Below are 12701 nucleotides of genomic sequence, written 5' to 3' on the forward strand. Positions count from 1 at the left end.
TGCATTGCTGGGGGGAGGAGGTAGAGCTGGGAAGAAAAGGCAAAGGGAGGGAAGTGTTGATTTTTATGGTCTGGCCTTGTTTTCTTGTTAGCCTCTCAAGTAACTGTTTTTGTTTGCTTTTTCTCTTTGTAGGTAGCTGTTAATAAATAGTTTTGCTTTAAGAAAACAGTCTCTTTTGCCCAGGACCGTGGTTGGTGGGTGCTCCTCTGTTCCTGTCTCGACCCTCAGCTCTTTTATTACATTTTTCTCCTCTCCATTTTACTGGAGTGGGAGAGCTGCATGGGTTTGGTTGCCGGATCGGCCTAACCCACGACAGTTGGTAATGCAGGAGGATGCAGAATTCTGATGTGTACCTCAAGGGGATTTGATTTTGGGAGAGAATAGCCGATAATTGTATTATGTTAGTTGCTAAATAACCCCATTCCTGTATGTCATCATTACTATTGTTGCTCTGTGTTTGTATCAATGGTATTACAGTAAGTATCACCTGCATTAGTGAAGGATGGACTTCGATGAAACTGAGCAGAGTGCAGCATTGATGGAGCTAGAACAGGCTTCGGCAACTGGTGTCCAGCAACTTCCCTGAGATTGACATCTTGAACCCACAGAAATGGATCGTGCCAGATCCACCAGCTGCAAGCTCCGGATACAGCGTGCATCAACCTAACACCGCACACCATCTCTCCTGACCTAAAAGACTGTTATGACAGATGGAGCCTTGAAGTCATGGATTGAATGAACTCAATGGACAAATTAGAGGGATGGCCCATAGAGTAAGGGAATGCTATCTGTGTGTGTGTGTATATATATATAAAAGACAGGAGCAGTGGTGGCGATTAATTGAAAAATGTATGATCTGAGCATGATGCAAATGATATAGAATAAGGGGTGGATCATGGCCTGGGTTTGGCTGGGATAGAGTTAACCTTCCACAGGAAAAGTGGGAGGGGGCACAGCTGGGGCAATTGACAAGAATTAGTTATAGGGCTATTCAATACCATATGTGTCATGTCCTGAGACTATAAATTGAGGGAGCTAGTTAAGGGAGGGGCTTTTTTTCCGCATTGTTATGACTGTGGAGTGGTTCTGGGTTCTGCAGTCAGCATGGTGAGCATTTGTACTACTCCTTTGGTACTGCTCTCTTTTTATGAATGTTATTGTTGTTTTTACTCTTTTTTTTTCTCACTGTTTTATTATTGGTTTTATTGTTTTCTTATTTTGTTTCTTTTTTACACTGTTTTATTAAATCCTTGTTTTTACTCTTTTCTCACTTTTTACACTAAATTGTCCTTATCCCAATCCATGTGTTTTACTCTGTTTCTTCCAATTTTATTTTCCCATCCTGCTGGGGAGGAGTGAGCGAGCGAGCTGTGGTATGGTTGCTTAGCTGCTGGCTAAGCCACTTTAATCTTAGTAGTCTGATCCACCTGTTGGTTGTTTTGGTGTTCAGCTGTCTGCAGTTGGTCACTTGCTCAGTCCTACCCCTCAGTGAGGTAGAGAGGAGAAAAATGTAACAAAAGGCCTGAGGGTCGATATAACAATAGGGAGGGATCACTCACCAACCACGGCCCCGGGGCAAAACAGATTCAGCTTGGGAACAAATCAATTTAATTCATTAACAGTTCATTCATAGAGGACTGAAAGAGGGTAGATTTAGATTAGATATAAGGAAGAAATTTTTTACTCAGAGGGTGGTGAGGCAGTGGAACAGGTTGCCCAGAGAAGTTGTAGATGCCCCATCCCTGGAAGTGTTGAAGGCCAGGTTGGATGATTTCATAGATTTCATAGATTTCTAGGTTGGAAAAGACCTTAGAGATCATCGAGTCCAACCATCCCTAATCCCCATTAAACCATATCCTCAAGTAGATCATCCACCCTATTCTTAAACACATCCAGGGATGGGGACTCAACCACCTCCCTGGGCAGCTTATTCCAGTGGCTGACAACCCTTTCAGAGAAGAAATACTTCCTAACATCCAACCTGAATCTCCCCTGACTAAGCTTATGCCCATTTCCTCTTGTTCTATCACCCATCACTAATGTAAAGAGCCCTTCCCCAAAGGGGATGAGGCTTTGGGCAACCTGGTGTAGTGGAGGGTTTCCCTGCCCGTGGCAGGGGGGTTGGAACTAGATGATCTTTGAGGTCCCTTCCAACTCTAACCATTCTATGATTCTATGACAGGGCCAGATCTTAAAACACCTTCTCTACCCCCCCTTCTTCCCAGCTCTTCCTCCTTTCCCCAGCAGTGAAGGGGGGCAGGGAATGGGGGGTTGCAGGTCAGTTTATCATATGCTGTTTCTGCTGCTCCTTTCTTAATGGAGGAGTCTTTACACTCTTCCCCTGCTCCATTGGATCCCCTCCTCAAGGGAAATAGTCCACAGACTTCTCCAACATGAGTCCTTTCCACAGGATGCAATCCTTACCCATCAGATTGCTCCAGCACAGGCTTCTTCCCCACAGAGTCATGGCTTTTTAGGGAGCTGCCACCCACTGTGGCGTGGGGTCCTCTATGGACTTCAGATGCATCTCTGCTTTGTTGTCAGTCTCCAGTAGTGGTGGGGTCCTTTCCACGGAGACATTATATGATACCCCCCCCCCCCTTATGCACAGGCATCTCTGCTCCAGCACGGGGTTCTCCATGGGCTGCGGGTGGATCTCTGCTCCACTGTTCATCTTCATGGGCTGCAGGGGGGCCTACTTGCCATCTCACCATAGGCTGCAGGGGAATCTCAGCTCAGGCACACGTCCTCCTGCTCCATCTTCATTGACCTTGGTGTCTGTATAGCTGTTTCTCTCAGGCCTCAATTTTCTCTCTGCTGCAGCTGCACCAGGTCAGATTGGCCCAATGGACCTCAGCAGTCCGGGCAGGATGAACTCTGCCCAGTGGGTGTCCTGGAACCGGGGTGCTTTGGAGCTCTCCAAGCTGTGCTGCTGTGGCCATTTTCAGTTGAGTGGCGGCATCCCAGTGTGGGCATCTGCCTGGCCAGGGGTTCAGCCCCCTGCTTCCTCCCCTCTCTTCACCATAGGTACAGCCCTGGATCTGGTTCCTTTGCCTTAAAATCCTTAACTGAGGGTAGGTGGCTACACTGGTCTTTCTAATGATTGAGATAACCTCTGTCTATCAAGCATGAGAATAGATTTCAAGTCAGCATGTACACAGCAGTGTGCTGCAAGGTCAAGGCATCCTTTTGAAGCCAAAAGGAGCAGTTTTAAGACATATTAACAGGTTGGTTACTTTATCAGTTGGAGTACTTTGATATTCTGTTGATCATTCTCTTCTGAGAACTTAACAGTTGGGAGGCAATAGTAGGTGATGCTTTCACATGAGGCAGGTCAAGAAAAATGCTCTTCAAAAAAAGATTTTAGTGCCTCAGGAGCAAACAATGCTCCTCTGTATTAAAAATCCTTATCTGTAAAAAACATTCTCTTGTGACCCAGTTGAAGTAATTCTTTTTTTTTTTCCCCGAGAAATGTTGATGTAATTGGATTTCTCTGCTATCCCATGAATAAAGGGAGGTCCAGACTTAAAAGGAACGTAGTGGGATGCTGAGATGAATGTAAACACCTCTTATGACTCATAACAGGAAAACTAGCAAGTAAGTTTTGGAAGAACTCTAGAAGGCTTGGCAGAGGTTGTGTACTAGCTCTGGCAAAACATGAACACTTTTGGCAAAGCCACCACCAGCATAATCCTCAGTGAGAGCAAACATCCCATTGGTCCTACTAGGAAAATTAACAGAGACATTGTCTATCTATGAAAAGAAGAGCAGAGTGCCACACAGCAGCTTGTAGTTGGCTGAACCTTGGACTGAAAGGGCTAACTCCAAATTCAGTTTTACTGTACTCTTTGAAAGTGGCATCCATGGTAAGAGATCATCTCTTCCTTTTTCCATGTGTCTACTGGAGAGAGATGCAGGGGAAGGAAGAGCAAAAATTAATACTAGCACACAGTCCTGTTTTCATGAGAGAACTTCTGAGTTATCTGTCTGATTGTTAACCAAAAGGCTCTGCAAATAAGCCAAATTTGAATATGTTATGAAACAGATCAGTTGCAGAAAGATGGAAGTATCAATTAGTTAAGAAAATACATATGGAAATACAGAGGATGAAAATGTGAGAAATAGAATCTATATAATTTCATGTATACTTAGTTAGAATAACCTAATAGAAAAAATGAGAAATGGAGAAAAAGTATTTTAAAAAGAAGGGTTGAATTTTTAGAATGGCTCAAGTGGCACAACCTACAGCAATTTTTATTTTCCTAAAGCACAGTAACATTTTTCTGGAGTCCCACCTGTAGAAACCTAAATTTCCTTTAGCAGTCTAGTAGTGAGACATTTCCATCAGACTCCACGATACTGAAATTTCACAGCTTTAAGCATAAGATTATTTTATTGAGTTAAATCATATACATAGACTTAGAAACTTGAATTTAGATATTCTTTTTATAAAAATGACTGAAACAATTTTTTCTATATTTTGTACTTAATTACACACATTTGACATCTTAATATATGCTTTTGTCTTTGGTTTCTTTGGTAGTTTCAGTCAGAAAGCTTAACAAAAAAACAAACTGAACTTCTTCCAGGAAGTTCTAAAAAAAACCCCAAAACCAACCAACCAAAAAAACAACAAAAAAAGACACAAAAAACCCACCCACCACCAACAAAAAAAACCCAAGGAAACAAAAGAATTAAAATAGAGGAAAAAGACAAAGCTACAAAAGTAAGAAGATACTACTTTGACAATCTTTATTCTTTAATATGATATCTTGATTATTAAGGGACTCAGAGTAATAAAGAAAGTGGTACTTACTAGTCATTGGCTGTCTTTAGCTATACATCTTCAGAAGTCCGTCTCTGTCAGAGCTCTGGCTGAGATATTTAAACCAAGGGACTACTAAAGAGATATCAAATTATGTGAAAAGACAGCTTAAGATACACAGGGTTGGTATCTATGTTTTATTTCCAAAAATACTCCCTCAGTAAAGAAAGAGAAATAGGTATCATTCACAGGGAACATACAAGGAAAGGTAGGTGTATTTTGGGCTTCCTAGCTCCTCAAAATCATGCTTACACCCTCTGAAGATGGAAGAGTGTGCTTAGCTGTGGAAGAAGATACTTTAAAGATCCTACACAGGCTTCAGGAACCTGTGCTTGGTATTGGAACGCGTGCTGAAGTCTGCACCACAATTTTTAAAATTTTGTAATAAAAAGGAACAAGTATTCATTAATACCTACTACCCACAGAATGAATAAAACTCTGAAAACTGCTTTTGAAATCACATTGCACAGCTTTATGTAAAGCAGAAGAGGTAAGGAAGGCATCAACAGACTACTCTGATCCTCATCTGGAATATTTTTAAATAAGCTAAAATAATGGAAGTTTTTTTTCTTTTTCTGATGTATGAAGACACAACAAATAGAAAGAAAGTAAGTTCAGAAAATACAAAGTTGAAAAGGCCCTTCTGAGAGAAATACATGCCTTGTGATGACCGAATATGTGTACTCTCCTAAAAGTATTTAAAATGACATTTAAGGAAGTGGCCTGTTTGAGTGGGTTTCTCAGCCACCATTTAAAATTGAAAGTAGGAAAAAATTCCACTAACCATGGAGCATCCAGTAGTAATCACAGTTGCCCAAAGAGTAGGTGTGTAGAAGACTGTACATGGTTGGTCTGGAAAGTTTGGTCTGGATGACTTGAAGGCTGAACACAGACTTAGTGACAACTTCTGCCCCCATTTTTTTCATGTGGATTTCAATATGAAGGGAATGAAAGGAATTCTTTCTCTCAAGTAGAGCAATGCCTTCAAAAGAAATTTGCTTTCTAGTTCAGAACATAATCCTCTCCCTTCCTTGTGGTGTTTTGATTTTAAAATACCACTGATGCTTTGAGAATACAGCAGATAGACCTTTTGGAGGAATAAATTATTTAAGGAATAAATTTCTGCCTTTCCAGAAATCTCTGACAACTGGACACAAGTTTAATCAAATCACCACAGATGCTGATTTTGAAAAACTGAGTTCTAAAATATTTCTTGGTTAAAATTATGAGTTTTCTGACCTACTACTGAGCTGGTCAGAACTAAGAATTTTATAAAATTTTTAGAAAATCCCACTATGTGCATTTTTTTTTCCAACTAGTACTTTTGGACAGCAAATAAAAAGAACTGATGAGGAGTGATCCAAATCACAGAGAACTTAGTATTACATGAATCTGACCTGTAGATTCATATGTGGAGATGAAGTGGTACTGTTCAGAACTGCAGGGATGCATCAGACAGGAGATGTTTAAGGTTGACCTTGAATTTGAAAATCTATCTCCACACAGAACTCTTCTCATGAATTTGAAACAAGTGGATTTTCTAGAGGAATTATTACACTTTGTTTGCCTGTGCTCACAGAGCACATTTAGTCTAAGCAGGAAGCGCGAATCCATTAAATTTCTTCTCTACACATGTATTTCTGGCTTATAGCAATTTAAGTGAAGTTCAAGTTTTGTATTATTTCTGTACAAGCATAAACCCTAACAGGAGAACTAAACAAGTAAAAGAGATAGAAAGAAGGCTGTTGTCCAAAGAAAGCTTAAGTCTTCAGTCTGTGCTTGTGAAGTCAAAATGAGAAAGAAACAGATGATTCCCTGTATGGTTTCTTAAAACTGAATTAACTGTAGTGACAGACTTGGTTTGTTTCCAACAAATTTGTAGTCCTCTGTAATTGGGAAGAGTATTGCAAATAAGGGATAAGTAAAACAAATTCAGAAGCTACTTTGGGGGAAGGGTAAGGAGGAAGTGCTTTGGAAATGAGTTGATTAACATAAAAAAGGGAGGAGGGTTTACATCCAAACCTAGCAGTTGAAGAGGTGTCCCATGTGACATGGTTTAGTGCTCATAACTACAGCTTCCAAAAGACAAAGGCTACATTACAAACACAGAAGTAGTATCCTGTTTAATAGTCAATCTGCTGGGGAGGTGGGGGTCAGCTAAATCACCATTGTAGCTTTTAGGAACCAGGATACTTGTTTTCAAAACAAAAATATGAGCCTTTCAATACAGCTTCACTAAGTACAGTTATGGAGAAAAGCTCTTTTGAAGTCAAAACAAAAAAATTATTTAAATAGTCACTGAAATACTGATAAATACTTGTCACTGTGTCACAAACTGTAACTGGCACAGTCAGTTATTTGGTAATGTACTTTCGCAACTCCACTGTTGTAGACTCCCTTGCCTGGACAGATGATTGCTAAAATGCATGCCATGCACTTGTACAACCACTACACTGGTGTTTGGTTGCCCAAGCTATTGCCGTTCTGCACAGGATAAACTCATCCACTCACTTTCCCCCAAATCAACCCTCAGGTTAAGGAGTGTTTGAAGAGGATGTTTGGAAGAGACATTTAATGCAGTAGCTTAGCTGCAAGTAGTGTAGGCAGTTGCATGAATGCGAATTAAAATTATTCCTTCCTAATACAGAGAAATCCAAAATAAGGTGGGAAACCGCATTTGAATCATGTAGAAACTAGAAACTACATAGTTATGTCTGATGAGTTGAACATAGACTGGTAAGAATTGTCTCAGAAAAATCCAAAAATGGATTCCCTGGATGTCTTATAGGTGCCCCAGGCATAATTTGAGCATTGTGAGCACAATGAGAAAGGGATCAATGAAGTGTATTCTAGGATAAAAACTCGCAAGTTTCATTTTGGAAGGGTCCAAACTGAACTCTTACAACATTTATTTTAAATAAATGAAATATGAAAATACTATGACTTTATTTGTATATAACAATAAGACTTTAATATTTAGTCAAGGAACCATGAAATCTAAAACCTCACTACTTACATTAAGAACTCACTCATTACAACTCAGTAATGATAAAATGACAAATTCTCTGAGGTATATGAAAACACTTGTATGATTATGGTGTGGCTCTTTGAGTGGAAGCAAACTTGTGCCTTGGGATCTCGCTATTTCTAGTGCATAAGGCTTAGGCGTGTCAGGAACATAACAAAAGCATTAGGTGCTTGTTTGAGTTCAACTTCATTAATATCTGTCTGGGGCTCAGAGTTAAAATGTGTTAGCTTTACAGTAAGGATCAATTGAACTGATCTATTCATTACCCTGGAACATTATTAACACCTGCATTTAGGCAGAACATCCTGCTGTTTTAACTAGCGATAGATGAGTCAGACTCGATTACAAATTTTTTTTTGTCATGAGCCACAAATACATTTAAGAACTATTTCAGTGCTACAAGGTATTTCATGTTAGAGCTAATGTTTAGCACAATCCAATTATTTCACAGTAACAATATTCTCACTAGTGACACCACAACAGCAAAACAAAGGCTAAAGTTTGACTTTTAAAAATAGCTTTTTAATGGCCACGCCTCACTAAAATACTTATGCTGAATATTGCCCATGCCTACCTTTTATACATGTTAGAGTTGTTAATATAAGCAATAGAGAACTCCAAAAAATACAAAAGGGCATTACTGAATCATTTAAAAAAATACTTATTTGTGATTAAAGTTTTGTCAAAAACTATTGTGATCTTTTATAGCTGCAGATAATGAAAATACTCAAGAATTATTCTGCAATTTTATAGTACTGAAGTGGAAGATTAAAAATAATAATTTAATTCTTATTTATTTAGATTGTGGAAGTGTCTGTGTTTTCTTAAAGAGTACAATATTGTTAGTGTTAATTCTAAAAGCTTGACAATATCCCTTTGTTAGGTAAGCTACTGCAACAAATTTCCACATATAACGTATATGTACAGAACTTGTACTCAAAGGGAGAAAGCAGTAAGAATAAAAAAAAAAATCAATAATTATAGTTATGTATGTAAAAATCTATAGCCATACAGTGAAAAAAATACTACAAAGCTATGTTAACACAAAGGAGTAAAATTCTGTTACTGTATCAATTACTGCACTGCAGCAATTACTTTTTTTTAAACCTTTTTTTTAATGTAAAAAAAAAAACCCAACCCTTATCTTGGTACATGCTGCTGCCAATGATGTGGTTCATGCTGGTAAACTCACGACTGCTACTCAGAGACTGAGCCCTGCAGATTACAGCTGCAACCTTAGGCTTTCTATTTCATATCTCTGAAAATGATCAGCCCATGTTATACACAGCTAACAGGAATTTGTTTCCCAAAAACGAACTCTGCTACCTTTTTCTTTCGCAGCAAGTAATCTGAATGTTTGTGATAGGCAAAACAAAACTAGATATTACTCTGGGCAGTACAGAAGGGGAAAATTCAACTCTTAACTACTAAGAATCTTATTCAATTTATTCAATAATCTCTAATTAATTTTAGAAGTCTATATTATATATTATAGCCAACATCTCATCAAGGAGCATGTGTGCCCTTTGGCATATTACACAATATAGTAATGGTCCAAATTCTCTCAACTAAGACAACTTTAGACTTCAGGTTTCTATTGTTTAATTATAATTTCTTTCTGATAATTTTATTCTAATAAATACCAAAAAATTGAAATAAAAACACCTCTTTGCTATTGGGAAAGCCAGGAAACAATTTGTTTATGAACAAGGAAACATTTGTATTACCTATTAAAAATAAGATTCTTTAATATAAATAGCATCAGAAATGGCTAACAGACTAGTGACAACCTCATTTTAGACCACATCTGTATGAAATTCTTGTTTTTATCATTCAGGAGTTTCCTTGTGAAGTATTTTCAACTCTTTCTACTAGTAACATGTGACGTCGTACAACCCCCTCTATTCTCAAAGTATGAAATTCCCACTAAAAAAAACTGTTCCTGGCTCCAAGAAATACAGTATTTCATTGTTTGCTACAAAAATGTCCTGCTTCCAGAGCTGCAGGGGTGACTTGTGCTTTTTCTACTTCTCCCTACTTTAGCAATACCTACTTAGCACAAGGTGTGGCTTTTTGTACAGTGAAGAAAATAGCATGAACAGTGACAACAAAAAGGTGAGAAAATATTTCTGTTCAAAAAAATTCTAGTGGTGAAACAGTAAAAAGGCATTTCCCATAGGAACAATTACTAACTACATTCTGAGGAGTTATTAATCAATTCAGTTTAATGTTTTTTCTGTACATGAGAATATTTTGGAATACTGTTACTATTCCTCACAAATCGAATAATGCATTAGAATTCTGCAAGCTAGTTTCATAAAAACAGCCTCCTACCATAAATTAAATTTGTAAAAGAAAACAAACATAAGAGAAAGATTTACTTATTGAGGAACACCTGTTTTAGATAAACACATTTGAAAACACAGCAGGGTTTAATACTCCTCTTAAAAGTTTAGCTGTTTTAGATTTTTTCTGTTTGAAAATCTGCTGCTTTTGTTACTCTCTAGAAAGGTGAACTGCTTATGAAAGGCTTGTGGCAACATAGTCAAAACGAATCATCGAATGGTTAGGGTTGGAAGGGACCTTAAAGATCATCTAGTTCCAACCCCCCTGCCATGGGCAGGGACACCCTCCACTACACCAGGTTGCCCAAAGCCTCATCCAACCTGGCCTTGAACACTTCCAGGGATGGGGCATCCACAACTTCTCTGGGCAACCTGTTCCAGTGCCTCACCACCCTCAATGTAAAAAATTTCTTCCTTATATCTAATCTAAATCTGCCCTCTTTCAGTTTAAAGCCATTGTCCCTTGTCCTATCACTGCACGCCCTTGTAAAAAGTCCCTCTCCAGCTTTCCTGTAGGCCCCCTTGAGGTACTGGAAGACTGCAAAAAGATCACTCCGGAGCCTTCTCTTCTCCAGGCTGAACAGCCCCAACTCTCTCAGCCTTCATAGCAGAGGTGCTGTGAAATGCTTCTGAAAGCTTTCAATAGCATTTTTTCAATTTATAAAATGTGAAAACCTTTTTCAATTAGTAAAAAAAATAGGCTAATATACAAACATTATTTTTAAAATTCATTTGTGAAGGAATGTAGCGTAATTACCCAGATTCATACCCACTCACTCCTCAGATAGTGGTAGATATCTCCTTTTCACACAAACCTCTCTATATTAACCCAGAGATATGCATACGTGGCCAGTTAGCCCAAGTAGAATAGTCATTCAGCTTTCCTCAAATTTAAACTATCATAAATTATCATTTGGACAGCATTAGAAAGAAATTGAAGCATACAAGGAATAAACTATAGTTTCTTTTTATATCAAAATGTACCCTTGAAAATGTGTTTGGCACAGTGCTAAATCATATAGTTAATACTAAATAGTGCAGGATACAATAAAACTCTGGAGTTAACTTGTGCTTACACCCTTTAAGGGATAAAAGTAAAAAGATACCAATTATTCAGAAGTCAGCCTATACAAACTGTATAAACAATATTTTATGTCTTGTTTTGAAAAACACTAATATAGTAAATTTTACATAAAAGACTGCAAAATAATATAAATGGATTTAAACAGATCTTTACAATAAGAAATTCAAATGCAAACAGACAAGTAACAAAGAGAAGTAAAAAAATTTATTGCAGTACTTGTTCCACCAGATTTGCTGGGGATCCCTTTTCTTGTATTATTTCAGGGTGACCTAATACATCAAAATCTACATTTACAAAAACTCCTCCTGCAGATAGGTCATAGATACTGCATGCTTTTTTTTTTTTTTTTCTCTTCAACAGAATAAATTATATATCCAGGAGATTCTGCCATTTTACAGCCTAGAAAAACAATGCTTCCCTGGAAACTGGGCTAAGCTAAAGAAAGCCATCCGCTGCTAGGTTAAACTCCAAGAACACTTTATTAAGAACATTAACAGACTAATTTCCAACATTCACTTGTTTATTTTTTTAAACAGAAAGTTTTTTTTCAAGATATAAACAATTTTTTGTTAAACTATAATACAGTGGGAGTAAAAATGAACTGAGAAGTTTCTGCTGCACAACAGCGAAGGAAGCTCCCACATAAATGTTTACCAAACATTTCCTTCTTTTTTCCTGTGTCCCAGGTTCCATTCTTACTCTTCATTTAACTGATTTTTTTTTTTTTTCCCAGAAAGTTGATATTTCAAGTTTTTCTGTTATTTCAATTTGGCTGCATGTACAAATTCATTAGCTGGAAGTTCCATCCTTGGCAGCATACAGCGATCGTAAAGTCTGAACAACTTTATTAGTCAGTTTATTAGCACTCGTTAGAGCAATTTTTTTGTAAATAATGTCTGACTCTTTAATAGTGTCTACCCAAGGCACCAGTTTGCGGCCATCACGGCGCTTAGCCTCAGTCCAGGAGCCACTGTAGGAGCCTGCCATCCACTGAACACTGAAGCCATTGCTGGTTTTCTGTACTACTCTTGCAATTTGTGGTCGGTCTTTGTACTTTGGACAGCAAATAGCGATGACATCCATGACATCAACACTTTCATTCATCTGTGCTGCCAACTCCGTAGAGTCTGAATTTCGTTTTGACCTTCTCAATGACTAAAACATTAGGGGGGAAAAAAGACCAAGTGTTACACAAAAGAACTTTAGTGAAATTATTGCTTTTATTGCTTTTAATCCCTTGACGCCGGGAGTTGGGATTTCCCAGCACACATTCCATTGCCGGCAATGAGACGCACCGCGATCGCCAGCGCCAAGGGGTTAACATATCCTTGTAAAACCACATATTCTTAATTTGTACCCGTGTCTTTATCTCTTATTGATATATAAAATTATATATACACATGAATCATAAAGCTACAT

General features: G+C 38.1%; 1 protein-coding gene across 5 annotated transcripts in view; it reads right to left on the reverse strand.

Annotated features, from left to right (window-relative positions):
- Nucleotides 1–11835: 11835 nt before the first annotated feature.
- The window catches only part of LOC104371354 (nipped-B-like protein), a 215448-nt gene continuing 214582 nt past the window's right edge, over nucleotides 11836–12701 (reverse strand). For 4 of the 5 annotated variants that reach the window (XM_086630241.1, XM_086630242.1, XM_086630238.1 and 1 more), the window contains one exon: nucleotides 11836–12437. In XM_086630241.1, coding sequence (XP_086486367.1) covers nucleotides 12072–12437 — 366 coding nt within the window. In that variant the 3' untranslated portion in view covers nucleotides 11836–12071. The remainder of the gene's footprint in view (nucleotides 12438–12701) is intronic. The other variant, XM_086630240.1, reaches the window with a different exon arrangement.

The sequence above is a fragment of the Tauraco erythrolophus genome, chromosome W (genome assembly GCF_009769465.1).
Source record: "Tauraco erythrolophus isolate bTauEry1 chromosome W, bTauEry1.pri, whole genome shotgun sequence".
Taxonomy (NCBI): domain Eukaryota; kingdom Metazoa; phylum Chordata; class Aves; order Musophagiformes; family Musophagidae; genus Tauraco; species Tauraco erythrolophus.